This window comes from Plectropomus leopardus, chromosome 17, assembly GCF_008729295.1.
Source record: "Plectropomus leopardus isolate mb chromosome 17, YSFRI_Pleo_2.0, whole genome shotgun sequence".
In the NCBI taxonomy this organism is placed as follows: domain Eukaryota; kingdom Metazoa; phylum Chordata; class Actinopteri; order Perciformes; family Serranidae; genus Plectropomus; species Plectropomus leopardus.
In genome coordinates, this window is record NC_056479.1 from 24,058,806 (window position 1) to 24,083,320 (window position 24,515).

General features: G+C 40.4%; 1 protein-coding gene across 1 annotated transcript in view; it reads left to right on the forward strand.

Annotated features, from left to right (window-relative positions):
• The window catches only part of grin2aa (glutamate receptor, ionotropic, N-methyl D-aspartate 2A, a), a 181,973-nt gene extending 170,542 nt beyond the window's left edge, over window positions 1-11,431 (forward strand). Inside the window, exons 13-15 of the mRNA XM_042504779.1 lie at window positions 352-449; window positions 6,988-7,226; window positions 9,062-11,431. Coding sequence (XP_042360713.1) covers window positions 352-449; window positions 6,988-7,226; window positions 9,062-11,029 — 2,305 coding nt within the window. The 3' untranslated portion in view covers window positions 11,030-11,431. The remainder of the gene's footprint in view (window positions 1-351; window positions 450-6,987; window positions 7,227-9,061) is intronic.
• The last annotated feature ends 13,084 nt before the right edge of the window (window positions 11,432-24,515 follow it).

The following is a 24,515-nucleotide window of genomic DNA, read 5'->3' on the forward strand; positions in this document are numbered from 1 at the left end:
TTAAAGCGGCCAACAGTGTTTTAATGTACACATGGGCATGTCGGTATTGTTATAAGATAGACTTGGAAAAAAAGCAAACGTTTGAGGGCGGACACAAGGGCTGCTTGTGTTTGCCCCCCCCCCAAAAAAAGTTTAAGTCACTTTGATTGTTTATCCGTTGCTTAAATTTCCTCTCCGTGACATTTATAAGCATCATCATGCATGAGGTATCTCCTTAAAGATATTTTTAATCATAGTGACACCATCTGGAGGAGGAAAGGTGAGAATATTTGTTTAAAGGTTAAAATATGTGTTTCTGGCTGTGTGTGCGTGCGTGTGTGTGTGTGTATGTGTGCATCTGAATGTGTTCAGGTACATCTTTGCCACCACTGGTTACGGCATCGCTCTACAGAAAGGCTCGTACTGGAAACGACAGGTGGATCTGGCCATCCTGGCAATCATCGGTGATGGTGAGAAACACACTTGCGCTGCATTCTCATACACAGATTCGGGGTGTATGAGACTATCTGCGAAGGCAAAAGGTTACATTGTTCCTTGCCAGCATTGTAATTCATGCACATGTACACACACACACACATACACACACACACACACACACACACACACTCATCTCTACTGCCTTGTCTGCTGACAGCACAAAGGGAAAGCAGCGAAGTATAAATAGTCCTTTGATGTTATTCTGGACACAAAGGGCTGCTCTAAACAGAGGGCAGAGTGTGTAAGTTATTCTAATATATTCCTCTCTGCAGCACCAGATCTGCGTGTGTGTGTGTGTGTGTGTGTGTGCGCGCGTGCGTGCATTACTCCATCCAAATCGCCACACTCCTTTATTACAGTAGCTTCAGAAGTTCTTACATAAACAATTTCCCAACAGCAAAACAGAGAGAATGCAAGACAGCTCGAGCTTTTAGTGACAGATTCATTTACATTTTACATCGAAAGCGTTTTGCTGATGCGGGTGTTCACACAGCCACTCACATTAAGTGCACTGAAGTTGATTAAATGAACATTGGTGTCACAATAATCCTCTCCAACCAAATCTTATCAGAGCTGCAGAGCATACAGGCAACACTCCATCATATTTCATGGCTGGGTAATTTTGGAAAAACATCCTGTGTAGTGTTTTTGTTTTGCTTAGTTGTCTTCTCCCTATAAATAGTGCCATCCAATCTTTTACACTTGTAGTTTTTTGGCAGCGTCTTTAATTGCAGATATACACTGGTGGGGAAATTCACAAAAAAAAAAATAGATTGCAGCCACTGATAGCACCATGAATTCTGCATGCCTTGCAATCACTTTGTGCCTCGTCTCAAAGTCCGATTCATCCATAATATCCAGCATTTAAGTTTTTGCAGCTGAGTGCAATTTGCCCCTTTTTGAGTCTCATTGCAATTATCCACGTGGAAAAGTGTAATTATTGCCTTTGCATCAAATACACAATAGGCAGAACAATAGCAGATAGAAAAAGAACACTGATATTTTCAGGCTGCGAGCTACAGGTCCTGACTGACAAGCTGCAGAGGCATTCCTCAAAACTTCAGGCAGAAATTTTACCATGACAGAAAGAAACCATATTTGGGATTTAATATCCCAGTCAGTTCATGCTGCTGAAGTTTTCAGACACACACCATCAGACTGTAAAAGAAGATTTAAAGATGAATGATTTGATGCAGAGGTAAAATATATATATATATATATATATATATATATATCATTCAATGCGTCACACTGTAAAGTCTGAGTGCTGACACCAAACCTGAGGAGCAGAGCTGGGCTTTAAGGGTAATTGATGTAGTGGCCAACCAGTGATATTACAAAATCCTGATTCAACACATGATGGCTTGGGACCAAAAAATACTTTTTTCCAATAGGGGCGACTTGTAGTTTACCTGGTAAAGTGCACCACATATAGATGGAGTCCTTTGCATCAGCTGGGGTTCATTTCCAATGTTTGGCCCTTTGCAGCATGCTATCCCCCGTCTTTTATTTTATGTTTATTATTTTTACCGCTATTTTTTTATATATATATTTATCGATGTACAGCACTTTGGTCAACTCTGTTGTTTTTAAATGTGCTTTATAGATACATTTGGAATCAGATTTTTTTTTTTTTGTTAAAAGAAAAATGGCCCAAAAAATAATCTTAAAAAAAATCTCAATACTTACATTGTAATAAGAGATTTCCATAAATCAGTGGATGCAACTTTGGGGCCCCGCCTCCAGTGCTGTATCCACTTCTCTTTATATATCCATACACTTTATACATTCGTACACGCTGTATCAATGTGCTTCAGTTACCACCAACTCTCTGAGGATGCTAATTACTCCAGTGTTGTTGTAAAGACTGAGGTAAAATTCATTGAGAGAAAAAGAAAGGTATGAAAATGGTGGTAATGGTAATTCTGAGTGCTATATCCTTGTCAACTGGATTTGCTCGAGTTTTTTCAAGATGTTTCAGCTCTGATACAAGAGACCTCTGTAGTTAGAACTGAAGAAGCCACTTGGATAGGAGATGAATCATCTTCAAGAAACTCAGACAAGTCCAGCTGCCTATGCTATAACACTTCAAAAAAAAGAGGAGAAAATGAGAAAGATGGCAAGGGGAAAAGGACTACAAAATAAAGTGTGACAGAGGAGGACAGTGAGCAAACAGATGGATGGAGAAAGTGATGAGAGAGACAGAAAAGCAGTGACGGTGCGCGTGTGTGATGGCCAGAGAGAGGTCAAAGAGAGGACAAGGCGGGGAGCACGGGATCAGAAGAAGACGAGGAAAGACTGTGTGTCAGGTAGAGAGAGAGATGGGGAGTGAGAGGAGGGCAGGTCCTTGATAGATGACAGTGACTTTGTGTCCCAGCAGATGCTACTTGATCAGATAGACACAATGTGGGTGGAGAGCATATGGCTTTTCGGGGACAGAGGGAAGACAGAGAGAAGATGTGTTCAGGGGAGAGCGGAGGAAGGTGAAGAACAAACAGACAGAGACAAAACAGCCTGTCTGGAAACACATGGTCCGGCATCGACATGGCTGAGCCAGCTGCAGGTCACACTCTCTGTAAAAGACCAGTTTGTAGGATTTAACAGAATATGTTAATGGAATATCATAAAACACTGTAAAATCTGACAAGCTGATCTTACTTAAAATAATCCCAGAAACTCATTCCCTTGAAAAAGTGAAGTAAATATAACTATTAATCTTACTTTATGTTTACTTTATATCTAAAGTGTAAATTTACTTTAAATTTAGCTGTATTTGCTCAATTCTGTGAAGTTGTAACTTTGTATTGATAGTTGAAATTACCTTGTTCTTTCTGAGTGTTAGCAACTTCAGTAAACCAAGTCAGTCTGACTTAACTCGATCATCACAAAGATTTTGACCATGATTAAATTAGGATATGCAAGTACTGTTAACATGTAATACTCTTAAAAGGATTGATTTAATTAAACTTGTCATTTTTTAAAATCATCATCAACTTCACAATAATTAGGTAAGCATAACTAAATTTTAAGTAAACTTAACAATTAGATATAAAGTAAACATAAATTAAGATTTATAGTTATATTTACTTAAATTTTTCGAGGCAGTTTCCTTGCTTCTTTTTAGTAAAATCAACTTGTCAGACTTTACAGTAAATATGTTTTTTTGGGGGGTAGAATCACCTGAAAGATTTGTTGCATTTTTGTTGCCTTAGAATGAGCTGTTTATATCTACATCATCCACATAGTCCACGATGTTGAACTGCCATGTTTCTACAGTAGCCCAGGACAGGACGAACCAAACATTGGCTCTAGAGAGGGCCACTCACATCATCCCCCGTGATAAGCCGGTGGTAGAAAAACACAGATTTTTAATGTGAAACTGCTTTTTTTAGGTGTTTTCACTGGTTTAAATCAGCAGGTTTTCCATTTGTTTTGGAGAGGAGGAGACCTTTGCGGATAATTTGGCCCCTGGTAAAAAACCTCCTAAATGTCTGAATCTTCAGTTATCAGAGGAGAAAGGTGAGCTCGCATTAATAGGTCCTGGGGCTAGCAAACTGTTTGCAACGAGCCTAACAGCATCAGAGAAACACTGATTTGCAATGTGAAACTGTTTTATTCAGTGTTTTTACTGGTTTTAATCGCCTGGTCTGTTTCTTTTGGAGAGGAAGAGACCTCTTGAGGTAATTTGACTCCTGGTAAAAACCTGCAGGAATTCTACCTGGGAGCTCAGCTCGGCACATTGGAGAAGTTTAAGCTGGTTGCAATCTGCAGTCTTTGCTGATAGATGCCACTAAATCCTACACACCAGTACTTAAAGGTTCAATTAAAAACTTTAATTTTGACTTAATATAACGGGCATACTGTTGTCCTATGCAACAACTGTTTGGCAATCATGTGGCAATGTTCCAAATGTGCTTTTATTACTTGTTTAATCATAGTTTCAGATAACAAAAACCAGCTACAGTAGAAATTCATGCATTTTGACAGTGTTGCAAGATTGTAATCTGTTGGTTCTAAATATCATACAGTCGTGGTCTGGAACTTTCTGTGCTCGCCCATTTTTGAGGTAGAGTTATTTCAAAGTGCAGATAAGCTTTCAGAGGAAACTTACATTAACTGAATGTCCTGACCTGGAATGGATTTCGTGTTTGTGGCTCATAATAAGGTAATGGAAAAGACAGAATTGCACAAAAAAGTTTTGTTACTGCACTCACATCTTAAATGGGTTGTCTCAGATGCTTCAAGCAAAAACATTTTTAAAAACCCCAAAAGTGTGGATGAAACTTGTAGAGACTTGTGTTCCTGTGTTCCAACTGACTGCTCACCAGACTATTGCTTGAGCCGTCTGACTGCTGAAAAGAGAACAAAATTTGAATTTCAGCAATACTTCGCCCCCGGAGTCAGAGCAACAGTGCAGACAGTCGCAGCTCCCCAAAGCTTTTCCCTTGAATGCGCTCGATTTAAAAAAAAAAAAAAGAAAGACAAAGTGACCTGTTGACACCGAAAAATCTCATTTATCTTTGTTCTCTTGTGCTGCCAATCAATCCCAAGCATGTCATTATGTCATATTAGAAAAGATGTGCCGTGGCTAAATCTATTAGTGTATTTGCGAATCTAACAGGACACAAATTCTCTTCAATTGTCCGAAAGGTTTAATGATGCCTTGGTGAGTCTGCACCCTTAAGACATGTAGCTGAGCACCACCATGATATTTGTCTTTCCCCACAAGCAGCCTTAGTTATCCAGCCCTGAATGACACAGATTGGATTAGCCACGCGCCAAATGTCACAGAGGAAGCCACAGAGGGAGGGAGGGGGCTAAAGGGAAGGGAACACAGAGTGAGTGATGAGAAGAGATAAGGTCTTTGTTGCTTTCTACCTTTCTTTCATTAGCACTGAAGAAACAAGCTCTTTACCCCATCTGGCAACGTGGAGGGACCCTGGATGTGGCTGGTGATGCCCAGAGAAATGTATTTTAAACAGCAGCCTCCGAAAAACAACAGTCAAAGAAATATATTAGCATTCAGGCGGGTTGAAACAGATAATCACTCAAATGCTGACAATATTTGCAACAATCCAATATCTTAATATCTCACTATATTGAGATTTATAAGCAAGTACATGCTGAAATACAAATTAGAAACCAATTTGATACTTCACATTAGTTTTTCTAATACAAATTAGAGCCCCATTTGATACTTCACATCTGTTTTTGTATTAAAACTAATTAGGACTCTCTTTGGAGAAGATATAACCTTGTACCACCAGTTTATCAAATAGGTTTTGAAATAAATGAGAAAAAGGATAAAGTAAGAAATTAAAATGCAAGTAGATGAGATTTCACAGCAACTTGTAATGACTTTATTGAAGTAACAGAAAAAAGGTCTATGATGTAGGCCAAAACATAAAAACAGAGAATAGTCTAATAGTCCTCCATGTTGAGAACTGCGTCCAGACAAACACGCTTAATGTTGCATAGAGCTCTTTAAAACTCGCAGGTTTAAGGCTTTTTCAAATCCCAAATGAGCCCGTCAGTGAAGGATTTCAGTAGAGCTGGGTGATATGGTTATATGTTATCACGCCATTAGATTTTCATGTTCAAATATCATATATTATTTCTTAGAAATTTAAAGGCTGATTTTTCCTCCTAAGTGAAAGTTGAAGAAACCATATGGTTAATTGTGGTTTAAACTGTTATTTATTGTTGGAACATTGCAACAATTTCCAACCAGCAGAACATTTCACAAAACTGAAGTAGATTCAAAACAGTTATAAACAAAATAATGTTAATTAATGAAATGATAAACAGATGAAGAAATGTTCATTCTGGTCAGCACCGACAGTTTTAAACATTTTGCACATGTTTCAGTGACAACTGAAGCAGAATAAAAGGACAAAACAAAAAATTAAAACTGTGGTCAGTTCTTCTAAGTTTTACACCCACTGTTTATAATTTCTGCTGTTTTTAAAACAAAACAATGACAAAAGATGGACTTGACGTTGTGAGGTAGTGATGAAAGTCTTTCTGACATTAATGAGACAGAATTTATGTTAAAAGACATGTTAATTTATGGAAATCTTATTCGCCTTCCACATCATATCATTTTATGAAACAGCCGGTTAGTCAGTCTCGTTAACTTGCCAACTTGCCATAAGCATTAAACTTTACAGCTACTGTAGCTAATGTTACGTGGTAAATTCATTCACAGTATGATGTTATCCGTGCTCAAATTAATCATACTTAAAATATCTTTAAATGTGGTTGTAACGTTAAAATGTTGCTATACGTAGTAGTTGCCTGCTCCGTTGTCTTTTTCTGGTTAATGGCGGTTGATAACTGGCATTTAAGGTGCATTACCTCCCTTCTGTATGGGCATATGCGTGGTTAAATATGGAGGATTTCTCAAACGATTTTTTATATCTCTATTGAGAAAAATATTGAGATAACTATCTTTATTATTTTATTACCCAGCCCTAGATTTAAGTCAGTCCCTGCTCTTTTGCTTTTCAGGTGAGATGGAGGAACTGGAGGCGCAGTGGCTGACAGGAATTTGCCACAATGAGAAGAACGAGGTGATGTCCAGCCAGCTGGATGTGGACAACATGGCTGGTGTCTTCTACATGCTGGCCACCGCCATGGGGCTCTCCCTCATCACCTTCGTCTCTGAGCATCTCTTCTACTGGAGGCTGAGATACTGCTTCACAGGGGTCTGCACCGGCAAGCCGGGTCTCCTTTTCTCCATCAGTAGGGTAAGAACCACTTTGCATGTGCAGAGATATTCTTTAAGCATTTTTTAGCCTTTTTTCCTTAAATTTTGTCATTTCGTAGTCACAGGCCATTGAGTACACACATGTGGCTGTGTGAATTTTCCAGCCTGGGGTGGTCTGAATGGGTTAACAGTGGTTGTGTTTAAGGCTATAAGGTGCAACAAAGCACTGCGGCTATGTTGAGGTTAATGTGGCATTACTGGGGTCAGACAGGCCTATCTTCGTTCTATTTTCTATCAGTGGAATAAGAGAGCAGAGCAAGCGTGAGCACATACACGAGCAGAGAAAGAGAGCCACTGCTAAACTAACAAACTGAGTGAAACAAGAGAGAGGAGGGAGCGCTGCACAAAGGAGGATGGGATTGGAGACGGGAGGGGGGAATCACGAGGCAGCCCTGAATATCGACAAAAATAGATCCTAATTGCAGCATGTTTTTGGATGAAATCGCGGCAACCCACGCTAAATCAATCTATTCTCTCCCATTCTGCTGAAAGGTCAGCATTCTCCCTTGTTGTGTGTGAGAATAGAAGACATGGACATGCATCCCTAAAAGCACTGCAGTGTCTCTGCACTATTTTTGAGGCGGAGTGTGACTCGAAGTTAACAGAGGAGGGGGTAGCAGGAGGCCAGAACTTTTAAGAGAAGATGAAGTGAGGTTTTTGGAAAAAAGACGTTCTTTTCAAAGCCAAGAGTGATTTAGGGCAAAAGACATCCTTAATGGCCTATCTCGTGTTGATAAGCTCCACTAAATGTGTGCTGAACCAAAAGGCACTTTGAATTTGTTAACGTGATAAATGCTTTTTAAGGATGTATTCGTGAGGTGGGAAATGGTCTGAGTTGGGGGGAAAAAATTGCCTTTGTTCTTTGAACCATAAAATGAGAGCTGTGTGACATTACTGTTAGGCAAATCGGCAGCTCTTTTTTGGCTGTTAGTCCATATAGAGAGACTGGCTTTATTAACCTCGCTCACGGTTGCACTGATGGTAATTTCCTCTGTTTACTGTTGTTTGTTCTTCCTCTCACCCCCAGAGCGCCTCTGAGGGAGGCTCGGGGCGATGAGTTATGAGAGATATTGTCATTGTTGATTCAGGTTATTTTATTTAGATGAATTCCTCTAACTGTGAGACACTGGTGCATTTTTGCAAACATTTGTATTGTTAAATTGATGGAGCTGCAGAAAGACTTGTCTCATTGTGTTGCATCACATTTTCTTCGTGCCCCCTTTAGAAAATATACACTGGAGAGGCTCAAGACTGCATTTAGCTTAGTTGGGTTATTTTTTAAGCAACATTTGTGTGTGTGTTTTAATGTCTTGGTGGGTTTATGATTTATTCTGAACCCTTTCTGCTTAAGAATGGTCTAAATTATTGTGTTGTTTCTTCCCGCAACGTCCTTTGTATCAATCATACATGGTTGTTAAAAAGATTTATATCTCAAACATAACAAATTTCCATCTGTACTGAGGGGCACGGATTGATTTTCTTTATAAATTGAGTATGTTTCAGAGAAAATGAAAGAAAGACTAATCTAATATTGTTTCAAGTTTGTGTTAATGGTGATAAAAGACTCAGTGTACTGTGATTTGCTAAGTCACTACCAATTTAATAAATTCAATAAAACATGGCGCACAAATATGTTTGGCCAGAGTAGATAAGTAATAATTATTCTGTTTGTCTCTCTTCATTTCACTCTCAATCCCTCTTGATTCTCCTTCTCTTCCATTTTATCCTCCTCATTTTCTCCTGTTGCCCTGCTTTATTTTTTTATTTGACCTTCCCTCCTCCATTTTACTCGTCCATTCATATGTAATCATGCAGGGAATCTGGAGTTGCATCCATGGAGTCCACATTGACATGAAGAAAAAGTCAGATCTGGACTTTAGCCCCCAAGATAAAATGCTTAAGCTCATCAAGTCAGCCAAACAAATGACCAACATGTCTAATCTGGGCGGCTCCCACATGAACTCACCCAAACGTGAGTTCATGCACTCGGCTGGTCCCATGATCATGGACATGATGGCAGAGAAGGGCAACTTCATCTACGCTGACAACCGAAGCTACGCTCCCAAAGATATGATCTACGGGGACACCGGTGACCTGCAGTCTTATCTTGCTAACCGCCACAAAGACCACCTTAACAACTACATCTTCCAGGGAGGCCAGCATCCTCTGACCCTGAATGATGCCAATCCCAACACAGTGGAGGTGGCAGTGAGTGCTGACTCAGTCCAGACCAATGCTAAGCCACCTCGGACCCTGTGGAAGAAGTCGGTGGACACGCTTCGTTCGGTGCCGCCCGGGCCCCCTCCGATGCCTGACATGCTGATGCCAGACCCGCGAATGTCGATGAAGACGCAGCGCTACCTCCCTGAGGACACAGCCCACTCTGACATCTCTGACTGCTCCAGCAGGGCAGCCTCTTACAAGGACCCAGAAAACAACAAGCACCTGAAGCCCAAGGACAACTTAAAAAAAAGATCGGTGACGTCAAAATACCCAAGGGACTGCAGTGAGGTGGAGCTGTCCTACTTAAAGACTAAGCAGGTCAGTGGCGGAACCAACCAAAGTGGGAGAGGAGGAGGAGGAGGAGAGAAAATTTACACCATTGACTCAGACCGAGAGCTGAGCCTGCACTCAGACCCCGTTCACTACCGCGAGAGTCGCGGTCTTGCCGCAGATGATATGGATTATCCCGAGATTTACTCCGACCACAGTGACAACTACAGGAAGTGTGAGCAGCCCATCATTCATCTGAACTCCTCACCTTTGCATCATACCGACTCAGATCTTCTCCCTGACCCAACTTACTCTAAACATTACAGCCTGAAAGATAAAAACGTTGCCCTGTCCCCACACGAATCCATTGATCGCTACAAACAGACACACTGCCGTTCCTGCTTGTCCAAAGTGACCGCTAGCTACCCACCCGGAGGGCCGTACACCTCCGCTGTGTCTGCTACAGCTTCTGCCACACGCTCACCCTATAATCGGTGTGAAGCATGTCTCCACACAGCCAATCTGTATGACATTAGTGAGGACCAGCTCCTTTCAGACCCCCTGGTGAGTCCCACCATGCACCACCAACAGCAGCAGCAACCAGACGAAATGTTTGGTCTGTATTGGCCACAGACGGATGGGCCGCATGTTCAAAAGAGAAACCGCTTGAGGCTGAGTCGTCAGCACTCCTTTGACAACATCATGCTAGAAAAGCCCAAGGACGTAGACCTGGGCCGACCGGCGCGCAGCGTCAGCCTCAAGGAGAAGGATCGCTTCTTGGACTCCGCATCTGACTCGCACTATGCGAACCTCTTCGGCATGCGTCCCTACTCCGGGAGACTGTTTGGCACCGGGTCCAAATCAATGCTGTTTAACCACAACCTGGAGGAAAGCAAGAGGAGCAAGTCCCTGTACCCGGCCCATGGCTCGGATAACCCTTTCCTCAGCCACTCGCTGAGGGATGACACCAGCAGCAGACTGGTCCATGGGCGTAGCTCCTCTGATATTTACAAACAGCTGGCGGTGGCCTCGCCTGCATCGGTCCTCGGAGCGCCCCCAATCAAAACACGCAACGATGCGAACAATCTCCGCTCTTCCGTTAAATCCACCACTTCGTACTGCTCACGGGATGGGCGGATAGCCAATGACATGTACAATAAAGAGCATGTGATGCCTTACTCAGCCAATAAGACTAGTGCATACCCGGCCCCACGTGGCGTCCTAAACTCAGCCCAGTTCAGCAATAGACGGGTGTATAAAAAAATCCCCAGTCTGGAGTCAGATGTTTAGTTGACATAAGAAATGATGTGTTCTCTCCTCTTTACTCCTCTCTGGGTTTGTATTATAATTTATCAACTATGTTATCCACCAAAGGATGCCATAGCCACACTTTTTCTTCTTCTCTTCGACATTGTAATCCAAAAGAACTCATGCCCACTCGGGGATGACGGTACTACTACTACTACTACTCTCTTTGCAGATGATATCACCATTTTTGTCCATTCTCTGCCATGTACCAGTGATTTGGCTGCATGGCCGGCACGCTGCCATAAGGTGTCCTGGTGTAAAGGGGGAGGGGAATAATTAACCCTGTAGGTTTTTAAAAAGGTTTAGGTATTGGCAAAGTCCCGCTAGTGGGACAGAGAAGGCCTAAGATAAGGTAATGGAGGACTCTCACAGGCATTGTTTGGAAGGTTGATTTGTGATTTGTTAAGAAGTGGTGAGGAGGATGGGAGAAATGATATGCGAGGGGGAATCAGAGGGAGAGAGAGGAGATAACCTCTCTTTCAACCCCCCCAACCCCCCCCCCCCCCTTTTTCCTTTCCACCTCCACTGTCAAGCTCGCGGCTCGCTAGTTGAGGAGAAGAGGCCTGACAGAGAGACCAGATGGGCACGTTTGATGTCGCAGCCAGACATGGAGGCGTCCCAGGAGGGCAGAGGCGTCACAGTGAGCTAGTCCAACGGTCTGCTGCTTGTTACTCTGACAAATATGGCCACCGAGACACCTGGCAGTGCCAGAGGAGAGAGAGGGAGAAGGAGATGCGCGGCTAAATGGCACAGAGCTAACCTCCAGTAGTTTTTGGCAGTAGATTATTGGTGTACTTGCTCAGAATTTGGTTTTATGTGTTAAGCCCAGGCTAAGGGACATGATAGTGACAAGAAGCTGAGAGTAAAGTAGGTGCTAACAACGAATAATGTTTACAGACTGACAGATAAAAAAGACAAACTGACAAAATGACTGATAGAAAAGGACACACAAGCAGGGAAAACCTGAGGCAACTGATGGGCATTTCATTTATGGCTCTGCACATAGAAAAATAATTGCAAATTATTGCTTTTTTATTCTATTAAACTATAAGATTTATTAGGGATTCTGGCATCCGGATCCCCCTATGTAGGATTTTAGTGTTTGCTTATTTGGTAGCACAATAGCCATTAGTTAAAAAAAAAAAAAAGAAAAACCTCTCTCCCACATTTGCTTTTGAAAAAAGCATAGTTTTCTGAAAAATACCATCAAGAGTAGTAGATTATTTTGCATGTGTTGATTTTTTTCGGTGTCGGAGAAGACAAAAATACACACGAACACACTCTCAGACACACAGTTTACATGTTTTTTGAAAAGGGACTGTGTTTTTGCCAGATTCGGTGGATGGATACTTGTACAATCGAAACCTTTATCCTTGACTTCTGTGCTTAGTAAATCAGTGTCATGCTGTGGCTCCTGCTGCAAAAGAGCGAGAAAATAGCGGAAGGGAAGAGAGAAAAGAGGATGTAAACAAGGGAGAAAAGGATGAAATGACAACTGTGTTCACCGCCACCTTGGATGAGCTGGGGAGGGGGTGGGCGCTGATTTGTCTTCTGACCTCCCTGCCACTGAGAAACAGGGTATTAGTTATTAAAAAAACACTGATGATTCCTTCCTTCTTCCCTCCCTCCTTCTTCCCTTTTCTCGATCAACATGACACATCACTAGACTGCTGGATAGCTATAGAATTTCACTTTATTTCTTTAAGTTTTTATAAAATTGAGCTTTGTGGGTCAGTAGGTACAGCAGTAGCATTGCTGTATGGTAACCACAACAGTCGAACTGGGGATTGCAATTACTGATCATCAATTTCTGTTGATCCTCGGCCAACCTTGGATCCCTTGTTTACCTTCATAGCATTGTTTGGGTGGGATGAGGTGGGCGGGGCAAGATGGAGAGGGCCGGAGCCGAGGTGGCTCTGCTGTTATGTGCTCATCAATCATGTATCCATGTAAGTGTGGAGTAAGTTGTGTGCGTGCATGTCAGAAGTCAGGTAAGCTTGAAGTCTTAACCAGAATATTTGGTTCCCTGAAACTGATTGTTTATGCATTTGTTTGTTTGTTATTTTTGATAGCAGAAAAAGACTTGCACATTCTTCCACGCGTGCCCCACTTAGAAAAAAAGTTTTTTTTTTTTTTGTAGCACTACCCTGTACAAATTGTACAGAAAGAAAAAAAATAATGTAACCATCTTAACTGACTGATTTGCTTGATTGATTGGATTCACAAAAGCCAAATTGTATCAAATAAAATACCTCAGGATGATTCTGTGCGTTTTGGGGGGAGCTTCAACCGTAGCAACAGAACAGGATGCGGCGCAAATTTTTTTGTAGAAAAAACAAATTTATAAAGAAAAAAAAAAGGAAAAACAACAATTTCTAACGGCCGCAAAGCAGAATCAAAACTTTTCTCCTTTTGATGTTTACCAGTCCTAGGTCTTCCAGCTCGACTCTTTGCCCGAGCTCATGCAACCCAAGTAAAGAGAGAAGAAGAGGAAGTGGAAGGAGGGATGGCGGTAGGGGGCTTAGATCGTGCTGCTCAGTGAGCTCCACTCCTGTGCGCCCTTAACAGAACGGAGGATGTTACTCCTATATCTGAAAAACTACCCTTAAATGGAATACTCAAACAGGAATCTCTCTCTTTTCTCTCCATGGTTTTTAACGGCAGTCGACTGCATTAGCCACTGTGTTTCAATTGAAGCTCCATCTTTAACCACCACGCTCATATCGCCCTTTTTCTACTCTTGGAATACTGCAGTGAACCTCTCCTTGCTTCCCAATCAGCTTCCCCAATGTTGACTGACGAGCAACATTTGTCTTTTTTTGCATCTTATCTGCATATTTATTATTATTATCATATTTATCGCCACATGCTGCTTGCGTGAGCTGACAAGTGAACAATATGCACATGTAAAAAAAAAATATCAAACGGCACCCTCGCGTTTTTATGAACTCATGATGATTTGTTCGATTTGTTCTACTTTTACAGAACTGTCATGTAAACTGATGCTGTTTTATGTTCAAACACAACACACACGAACATACACACACTCAGACACACCCTTGTGATGACAACCCTGCTCTTTTTAATGACAAAAATGTATTTTAATTACATTTAATGATAAATAATGAGGTGATGGCATGCAACCCCAGATGTAACAATTTTAATGTTTTATGTTTCTTTATTTTTTTTGTTTGTTATTTTTGTTATGATGTTATGATCACTAATGCGTTGTAACCAGGTGTGAGTATATACATATTTGAGAGAAAAAAATTATCTATGTTTAACACGATGAAGATGCTGCTGCTGTTTTGGGGGAGACGGCGAGGACCTGACCCTAGTGCAACTTCCTCATTGGCTGACGGGTCATTATCAGGCCACGTTTTGCGCCTGATGGGGTGGCGGGTCAGGGGTCAGGGCTTGGTTCAGTATGGCGGGACATCCTTGCTCTTCCTCCAATGGCAGGTGAGAATTACTGTATCACCAGCTCTGCTTCTCTCTTCCCTCTCCTTCATGTGTAGTCAGGACTTCAACTGTAAAGAAGATAAAAGAAAAAAAGCAACCCTCTACTTTGAGTCTGCTATCCCTCCAAAGATACGAGACCTCTTTCTTTATGGTTTGCTGTAAGAATAGAGCTTTTTTTTAAAACTAATACTTCCTCAAAGACTTTTAAGGAACTATTTTGAATATATTTAGAAATGACACCTGTATACATCGCTTGTAAATTCATACTGGAATACATCATCATGGAGAATTATAAATGATAAAGAGTAAAAACAATATTTTTTGTGTGAATTTCACAGGAGCTCTTCTGTACAGTGGCACTGTTTCTCTCTCTCTCTCTTTCTCTCTTTCTCTCTCTCTCTCTCTCTCTCTCTCCCTCCCTCTCTCTCTCTCTCTCTGTAGAGCGACTAGAATAAAACTTCACCATTCACAAGGTTTGCTGTCCTGTCAAAATTCACAATATGCACACCGGGCTCTGTGTCTGCCTCACATTATAAGAAAGTAATCGCTTTTGTCAGTTGATGCTGACGGATTATTTCACAGGTAATGAGAAAAAGTGCTGGCTGATTTTCCATTGACCATTGACATTCCATTTATTTTTTGCAGCTGAAGATATTGTTTTCATCCTCGATACCCCTCAATACACATTCAGTAGGAAAGGTGATTTTTATGACTTTGCGCCAATGATAGCCAAGGCTGGAGGCATTATGTTTTCGAGTTGTCCATCCTTTCGTCTGGCCCATTCTTGTGAAGGCGATATCTCAAGAACACCTTGAGGGAATTGCTTCAAATTTGGTCCAAACGTTCCAGGATGAATTTGTTAGATTTTGGTGGTCAGAGGTCACAGTGATCTTGCATTCATCTCATTCAAGTGAAAGCAATATTTCAAAAACACCTTGATCGAATATCAAATTTGACACAAAAATGAACTTGATATCAATGTTGAGCTGATTAGAATTTGGTGTTCAAAGGTCAAGGTCACGCCGGCCTTGTATCCATCTAATTTTCCTGATTGATCTAAAGATGGCCTTGAAGGAGTTTCCTCAAATATGGCACAAACGTCCACTCGGACTCAAGAATGAACTGACTAGAATCTGGCTGTCCAAGGTTAATGTCATTGTGGCCTCACTTCAAGACTTGATACAATGTCGACTATGACATCACTCAATTCCACAAAAACACTTTCGTAGCCATTACTCAACATTATTTAGTCAGAAACAGAAGATAAAATATTTGGTGAGATACTGAATTGGTGACTCTAATTGTGGGTGCCCTCCTTGAAATTGTGCTGGTTGTACACGTCTTATGTGCTGCCGGAGGGAAATATGTGTGAAGCAAACATGTTTTCAGACATGGATGTAAATTGTAAGGCAAATAACGTGGCGGTATTTCTACTTTTGTCATAAAGATCATTAGGTCTGAAGAAGGCCTACTGCTTAAATGCCATTAAATCCTACCTCACTACCAGCAGTTCTCACCCGCAGGTAATCAAATACAGACAGTCCGGCCATGTTCACAAGTGACGCCACCTGTTTTTTTTCAACCAAGGAGATTTTCTTGCCTAAACCTAATTGTGACAGTTTGACACGTGCAACCAGTGCTCTCTCACACCATAGGGCGTGAGAGAGCATCGGTATTTGATGACCTAGAATAAGAACGTGTCATCGATACACAGATCTAGAAGTACATATATGTCTTTTTACCTGCAAAGAGTCTTTTGTGACTATTTTTAATGCATTTAATCATGGAATCCTAGACCTTTTTTTTATTAAAGTGAATGCACCTATTCCACTTTTCAGGTAAGATCTAAATTTCTACAACTACTGCAATTTGAAGGAATAAAACTAATCATATTATCATATTAATTATGGTATTCATTTATTTATTTGGTGTAGTGTGGTCACTATACCGATTAATGTACATTCAGCTATTAATGTATTGCAACTCTAATACCAGATATACTGTACAGTTGATAATGGTCAGTTCTGCAGACACCCTGAATTACACACTGTGACAACATTTTTGAATGCTCAATGCATACCATAAAAAAACTCTAAGGTTATGAAAGAAAGCATTATTATAGTGACTCCTATACTGGTGTTTACTGGTGTTTACTGGTGCCTTGCTCTCCTCTTCTCCTCCCTTCGGTCTTAACCAGAAGCACTTTTTCTTCTTCTTCAACTAACATACCAGAGATACTTTCTTTCTTTATTTTACATGATTTATCTTTTAAATGCTATCACAATTTTGGTCCACCATCAGTTATTTCTCCACCTCACTACCGGCAGTTCTCACCCCCCCCCCCCATCATTATCCCCCCCCATCTATTTTTTTTCTCCCCCTTGTCTGTACAATGCCATTTTTTTATTGTTTTTTGTTTGTTTTAAATCCATATTCTTGCATCATGGGAACTATGATTTTGGTTATAGTAAGATTAAGGGAAAGATTATGCTTATGTTTTTTTGTTAAAGCCATGAAATGATATGTGATGGGACTCAGTTAGACATGTTACATGCCCACCCACCACCTGGACCTCCACAGGGCATAGGCTTCTCCTGCCTGCATTGGCACTGGAAAATGGCACTGAATGTTTCCAGTGTGCTGCAGAAAAATCTAATAAGAGTACTGTATATTTCCAGGTAGTAATAAACTGTTAACAGATACTTCACCTTGATGAATGATACTTTCTCAGTGATGAGGATCAGTCCGCCAACTACAGGTTAAAAATGCATTTAAGGTTTTGATCATCCAGTCATTTCTGTTACTTTTGCCTCATCGGAAAGATACTTTCTTTACAAGACATAATCCAAACTAAAGTGTCTTTAACTTCTTAGTTTTATTAGCCACAGCTGAGATATCAGATTTTTAAATACAGTTTGACATCTTGATAATTCAACACATTTTTTATATTTATAATTTATACTGAGTTGATTATTTTACCATAGATAAATATCATGGGTTTTGCAGGTAGCTTGTTGGCTCTGCTCAATCGCTCCAACATTTAATCATTAACCTACATGATGTTTATGTACTGCAATTTTTTTTTCATAAACCATTTATACCCTAATGAGAAAGAATTGATTTTAGTGGAAACCTAAAGTGTATTTCAATGCTTCTGTGGAAATGTAAAATTCACAAAGTTTCATTCTCCTGTGTTTGTATGTCTTAAGTTTCATGTGCACAGGTGATGCCAGAGAAACCTTTGTGCTGACCGCATACTGACCTTGCACACTTGTGCGTGTGTGAGTCTGTGTGTGTGTGTCTAATAGAGCATCAAGAGGCCATTTGGGCTACAGCTACATTTACCATCTGCGACATTCCTTCTCTCCTCACCTCGTCCCATACACCTCTATCCCTCCCTGTATAGAGTATATCCAATATATTCCATCTGTTTTCCTCATTCCATGCACCATTTTGCTTTCTAAAAAACACCTTTCCCCTCCTCCATAATTACCCTCAATGCCACTATGTTTTCCTTATGACTGCTCTTTTCTATTTCCGTCCCCCTCTTGCCCATTTCTCTTCAACTTTCTGTTAAATAAATATGAAAAAAAGCACTAGTGGTTTGATTTTCTCTCTGAGTTTCCCATTTATTGTCTACTGTTATTGTCTAAGTTACTTCTGCAAAATGTGTGAAATTAATAAGACTTATTAATTGTTTTAGCAAGACTGAGCTGTACATATATATATATATATACATTATCAAATGATTGCATTTGTGATCTATGGGCCATGATCACTTCAGTGTCAATACTTTTACACACTTGAGGCATAACAAATAACCAACGTGATATGCAAATTACCTGCTTGCAAAATATTAGCATCACAATTCAAAATTTATTCTAGTTCATTCTTGTTACGTTGTGATGTAATGTCCTAACTGCATGATGTGACTGGGTGATACTTTTATTCATGGCAAACGCTCAGATCTTGTTCCCAAAAAAATGTTATTGCTAGTGCATAAGCACTAGTGCCGACAGTTTGAAAAATATGTTGTATTTTATAAATTGTGCTATCTTTTCAGCATCAACATTGGAAGTTGTGCAATAGCACTTCACAACGCAGAATTTATAATGTCAAATAAGGAAAATTTACTCAAACATGTCATGCTATAACTATTTTTGCTGCTTGTTACAAAAGGAAAACTTGCAGGGTTCTTACTTTCCATGTCTAATGTTATCTGCTGGGCCTTCCCATGGATGCGTTATAGGGAAGTCTGAATACAACTATGGGGACGGCCGTTCATTCAAATGAGAGCTGCTCAGTGGCGCAGGAAGGACTTCACTATAATACATCCATGTGCAGGAAACAGGATTTTTTTCTGGGTTTAGAATAATGTGTGCAAAATATTAATACATCCATGGTAAAATACTATACTTGAAAATGCCCGAGACTACTGGCCCACAGAGCACCCGCAGTAGAGATACGCATCCAAGGGCCGAGCGCAGCCGAGCGCAGCCGAGTCCGGCCGAGCGGGTAATTTCCGCCGGCGGAGCAACCTACTTCCGGATTAGCGCCTCAGCTACTTTGAATGGCGGTCTAAAAAAACAATCTTGCAGCTCTTGTACACTTTCCACTTTGGTTAACATCTAGATAGGAAGAGAAGACGTTTACTGGTTTACTGACGTCTCTATTCCCACGTGAGTCAATGGGGGGAAAGTATTTCTGGGCCACTATGTAAATTTTGCATAAACTCATGACGCACTTCCTGGGAGCTTGTTTGAAACAGGTACGCGTGTCTGAGACGTAATCCGGCGCCGTTTGTTTAGGGAAGTGAGACTACAGTAATCAGCACAAAGCACAGAGTGTTTAGATAAACTCAGGCTCAAACATAACGACTGTTAAACGGGCCGTGTTTTGTTTTCGCTGCATAGAAAAAAATAATGCGACTTCCGACCAGTCGTAGCTAATGAGGAGCTAATTAGCTACCAGCTAAAGCTAACCGCGGTTAGCCTAAAGAAACGTCATAACTGCGGGTCGGCACCGCCAGGCTGGAAAGATAGCGCTTATACTTATGTTTTTCTGTAAGAGATGTTTGTTTGATAAACAACCAAAACAAGCCCCGTCTGTAGTGGACAACAAACTGAAAATGGCCAAAGAACCAGGATGGAGCAACATGAAGGAGCCCCCTTATTGTAGGGTAAGCAACATGTAATATTAGTATGACATGTTCATGTTTACTATAGCCTGGATTTATGGAAGAGTGTTATCTGAGTATAATGGTGTCATGGGTAGTTGATTAGTGTATTAAACTATCAAATTTTAATTTTAAAGCTTTTAATATTGTTGTTTTTATCTTCCATGCAGATGCAGTCCCCTACAGAATCATGCCAGTAATCAAGAGCGATTCATTAAGCTGTTTACAAATAGGTAGGTAATACATTTGTTTTTTCATACATGGCAATTTAACATACCTTGGAGGAGAAAAAAGAAATGTTAGGTTTTTCCAGTATCTTGTGGAGAAAATGACAGCATGACTTGTGGAATATCCCCCATTCAGCGATTCAGATTGAGTTACAAACGCTAATGAGGAACATAATTAAGGGAAATGTTCGTGTGAAAGATTTTTTTTGGCATGCAAATGTGTGCTCACCTATTTTCTCTGATAACTTCATATGTGCTCACCTTATTTCTGATTTAGACATTCAGGAGGTTTTTCACTGTGAGCCAGATTATCTGCAGAGGTCTCTTCCTCTCCAAAACAAGTGGGCTATGTGGTTTAAAACCACCGAATAAAGCGACACTGTTTAGCATGTCATAGATGGGTCACTAGCTTAGCACCTGCTAATTTGTGCTTGTGTTGTTTTCTCTGATACTTTAATGATAAAAATCAGTGACTCTCTGTTTCTGTAGATGTGCTGTAGTTTAGAAGCAGCCGTGCTGCGCCTGAGTAGCGCTGCTCTAATCTGGTAACACAAAAACAAAACAAAACAAAACAAAATGGTTCTGTGATATATTCTTTTGACATGTTTTGAGTGTATTGTATAAAAATAGATACTGCCCAAGCCTAATCCAGATGTTAAAGAGGTTTTTCCCGGGAGACAGATTATCCACAGAGAGTGTCCTCTTCTCCAAAGCTAACAGACCTGTTGATTTAAACTGGTAAAAACACTGAATGAAGCAGTTTGACGGTAAAAAAAAAATCTATTTTTTAGTTACAGCGCTCTTGTTGGGGAGATGCTAATTACTGTGGTTGCCGTTGTGAAAATGCAAATGTCCCTTTCTGCAGCCAGTGTTTGGTTTGTCCTCTCCAGGCTACTTTAGAAAGTGGGTGGCGCAACCTGACTATCTCTGTAGACGACCTGCTCCATCTGTAGATATATACAGCTCATTTTAAGGTACCTAAGGTTATTTTTAGGCAATTACACACCAAAGAAACCATACTTATCTTATTATATTCCATTTATTCCAATATATCCCCCTAAATTTTATACACCGGACCTTTAAAACAAGTAGACATACAAAGATTTACGACACAGACATACACAGATGTGATTCTGTTTTTGGCAGAAGAGAGAATTCAACACCTGCAGATGCAGGTTTCAGGATTGTTGGCAGATTGTGTTACATTTTCTGATTGGTGAAGAGCCAGAATGGTCACATTTCAGAGATCTGAAAGTTTGGTCTTGATCCCATCTAATCACTTCTACCCGATCAATCTTGCCTCGGCCCTTTGGCCTTCATTTCAACCTTAATATGCTTTTGAGTCCAAAGAGGGACAACTAGAGCTTACTCATCAGCAATTTTTTCGCTGATGTTCCAGTTCAGATAGGGGGGCCAGCATGCGACGAGTGTGGACACCTGGCTAGATTTGGTATTGGATGCTGGTTGGACGGTGTGTGAGAGACAGCCTGAGAGGTAGCTAGAGGCACAGGGGAGGGGCGGTAATTGAAATGGGGGTGTCATTCATCAGATCACACAGAGTCAACAACAGTGCGGTTCAAACGGAGTGGTGCAGAGGAGCGTGTGTGTGTGTGTGTGGGAGCATGTGAGCGGCGTGTCAGCCAGCTCGACAAAAAGACTGTGGCAGATCATTCTTCTTCTGCGGAGGGGCAGATGAAAGAAAGAGAAGAGGGAGAAAAGAGCACTCATTTGTTTTGTCATTTTCCATTGTCCCCTTTGGTCGTCACAAAATCACCTCCCATTTGATTCTGGGAGACAAACAATTGGCACGGTCAGCCCCCTCCTGCCCCCCCGTGGCCCTCCCTGCTTGTGTGTGTGTGTCCGCCTAGTGTTTTTGCCCATAGATTTTTCTATCAAAAGGTGTTCTTCACTGCATACATCCACCCGGCAGGAATCTTTAAACCCATCTTACCTCTTCAAACGCGCATACTCATTCACACACACGCTCCCCCCTGCCAACTAAACTCATAATTATTCTCAACTACTTTAAAGGAGCCCAGGGAGGAAGAAATGAGTCTGATTATTAGGAGGAAAAAGGGTTCAAAGTGCTGTGGTTAAGCTCACTATACCTTCATATCAATGGTCTGCTCACACAAAAGACCCTCGCCATGAGAGGAGCCTTTGAAGGGTGAATGCCATCACGCTTCCTTTAAAAATGGGATATTATTAGTTAGTTCACCACATGTGCTATAAAAACACAAGATCTGTTCAAATGGAGGGTGAATTCCGAAACCATTGATGCAAAACAGACAATGCTATGAAAAATTAACAGAAATGCATCTTTTAAATATAGTAGAGAAAGTCAAAGGGTAGTGTGGGTGTTTTTAGTTGTAATTAAATGTGCATTTTATAGGTTAATCTTTTAAAAGTCTAATAAAACACTTACATGCCCATATAAAAAGAGTTATTGATCATTGTAATCATTTCTCCTGCCTGTGCTGACCATGATGAGAAAACTTCTTAATTTGATTTCAGTGTAAAGATGGGGCACGAAATCTTCAGTCCTTTGCAAAAATGCATTTCAAGGTTGAACCAAAGCTTTATGATTATACACAAGTCAAGTCAATTTAATGGGTATGATATGAAGTTGCCATCTGTTTAATATAAATTCATTTTGTTTTGTTTTTTACTGTGCTCTCTCAGCGACTCAGCCGAGAAACTTAGAAAGAATTATCCACCAAAAACCCGTTTTTGCCATTTTAAGCATTTCGTGATGACAGATATTTGATTTATTGTATTTTTTCCAACTGAAAATGATGTTTTCCCCCCATGGCAAACTTTGTCATCATCTGCTTTAGCTAATATAAGTCAGTCTGTTTCAGTCTGTTCATCTAACTTCAGTCATTTATGTTGCAGAAAAATGAATCTAGTGAACTGAAAAAGAAATTGATTGAGACAGAAATAGTAAGTTGAATGGGAACACCACCTGAATTAAGAAGAATCCAGTATTTCTTGTTTTTTTTTTTTTAGAAGTAAGTCTCAAACTTGTGATGTCAATCTGGAGCTGCTCTATAGACAATGAATGGGAGTTTTATTTTATTGAGGTGTTGTCACGTCTGAAACAGGAACATCCTCCTGGGTGCTCTGAGTGTCATCTTTAACATTGTTGATCGAGCAACTCCAGACTTTATACTAGATCATATGACAAATTTGACATTTGACTGTCTTGACCATGGGAATAATATTTATGATTTTTGGAAATGGGTGTAGTTCCTCCTTGCTCTTCCAGTGCCCGTGTGTGTGCACACATGCTATGCATAAATCAAAAAAGTCTAGAGATGCCACTGGCTTTTCTCTCCCATTTCTTACATTGGACTAATAGACCACCAGATACCTATGAAAAAACTTTAAAAAAACAAAACAAAACAAAAAAAAAACACAGACAAAAAAAGATCAAGTCCCATTATTATAAGAAAATTATTCTTTGTAAGTATTGTGCATACTGCTGTATCTGAAAGTTATGACAAATAGCTTGTAATTACACAATCTTTTGATTATCAAAATTAACAAGCAAACACTGTGAAGTAAATAAACTTAGATTAAAGCCCCCTTAATGTTGTTTACATACAGTATGTGACTCAACTTACTGAACTGTGACTTTTAGAGCAAGATAAAAAAAAAAAAACGCTGTGCTTTGTGTCTGTGCTGAGCAGTCCCAGTGATTTAATGTTGTCGCACTCACAGTGTTGCCATCTACATTACAGATTAACATCAGTGGTTCCCAAAGGCTGAAACCAAGAAGGAAATGAAGGCAATTAAATCAGGTACTGTAGAGTCTTTGGAGTCCTGTTTTCTCAGCTGGCAGCGACCATTGACCGCAGTGTTAATGAGAAATTGGGGCAAACTAATCCTGAACCAGTATACCAGTAGATATAACTACTGTTGTAATAAATGGACTAAGCTCCTGCAGTTCCTAAAACACTGTTTAAATCTTTAGTTGCAGTTTGGTCTCTGTGCTGCAGGGTTAAAATGTTTGTTAGAGGGTATCTGCTCCAGCTAATCTGAGCTGAAGTGTAAGGGTATTTTACTTCTTTTTGAAGCAATTTTTATTGTTTTAAAACACAGAATTACTTTGGCACGGCATAGTGTATGCTTAATTTTTTGATTCAAACATATTTTTTATATATATATTTTTATATAATTTTCCACATTCCACACATTTTACTCTGCAGGTATTCACCTTTAAAGCTTTAAAATACTGGTTGTTTAATGTAAGGGTTGGCATTTTCTTGGGCTTGGTGCTAATAATTTTGTTCAGTTCAAAGCTGCGTACACTTGTTAACTACTACAACTTATGGTGGCCTAAAGGCAACATTCACACCGAGTTTATAAATATAATTGAAAAAAGGATTTAAGAAAGCTTTCCTCTAGAGTGTCAGAGGCGATTCTTGACTGGTCATTTTAATTTCACGGGAATTTAATGAGCCTGTAGAGGTCTTTGCTCCTGGCCCTTGTTAATATTGGCCCCGGCTCACAGCCAGTCGACAGCAGCTTTTATTGCTACACTGATAATTTGTGTTATCGCCATAGTTAATTTCAGCTCGACTGTCTCAGTGAATTAAGT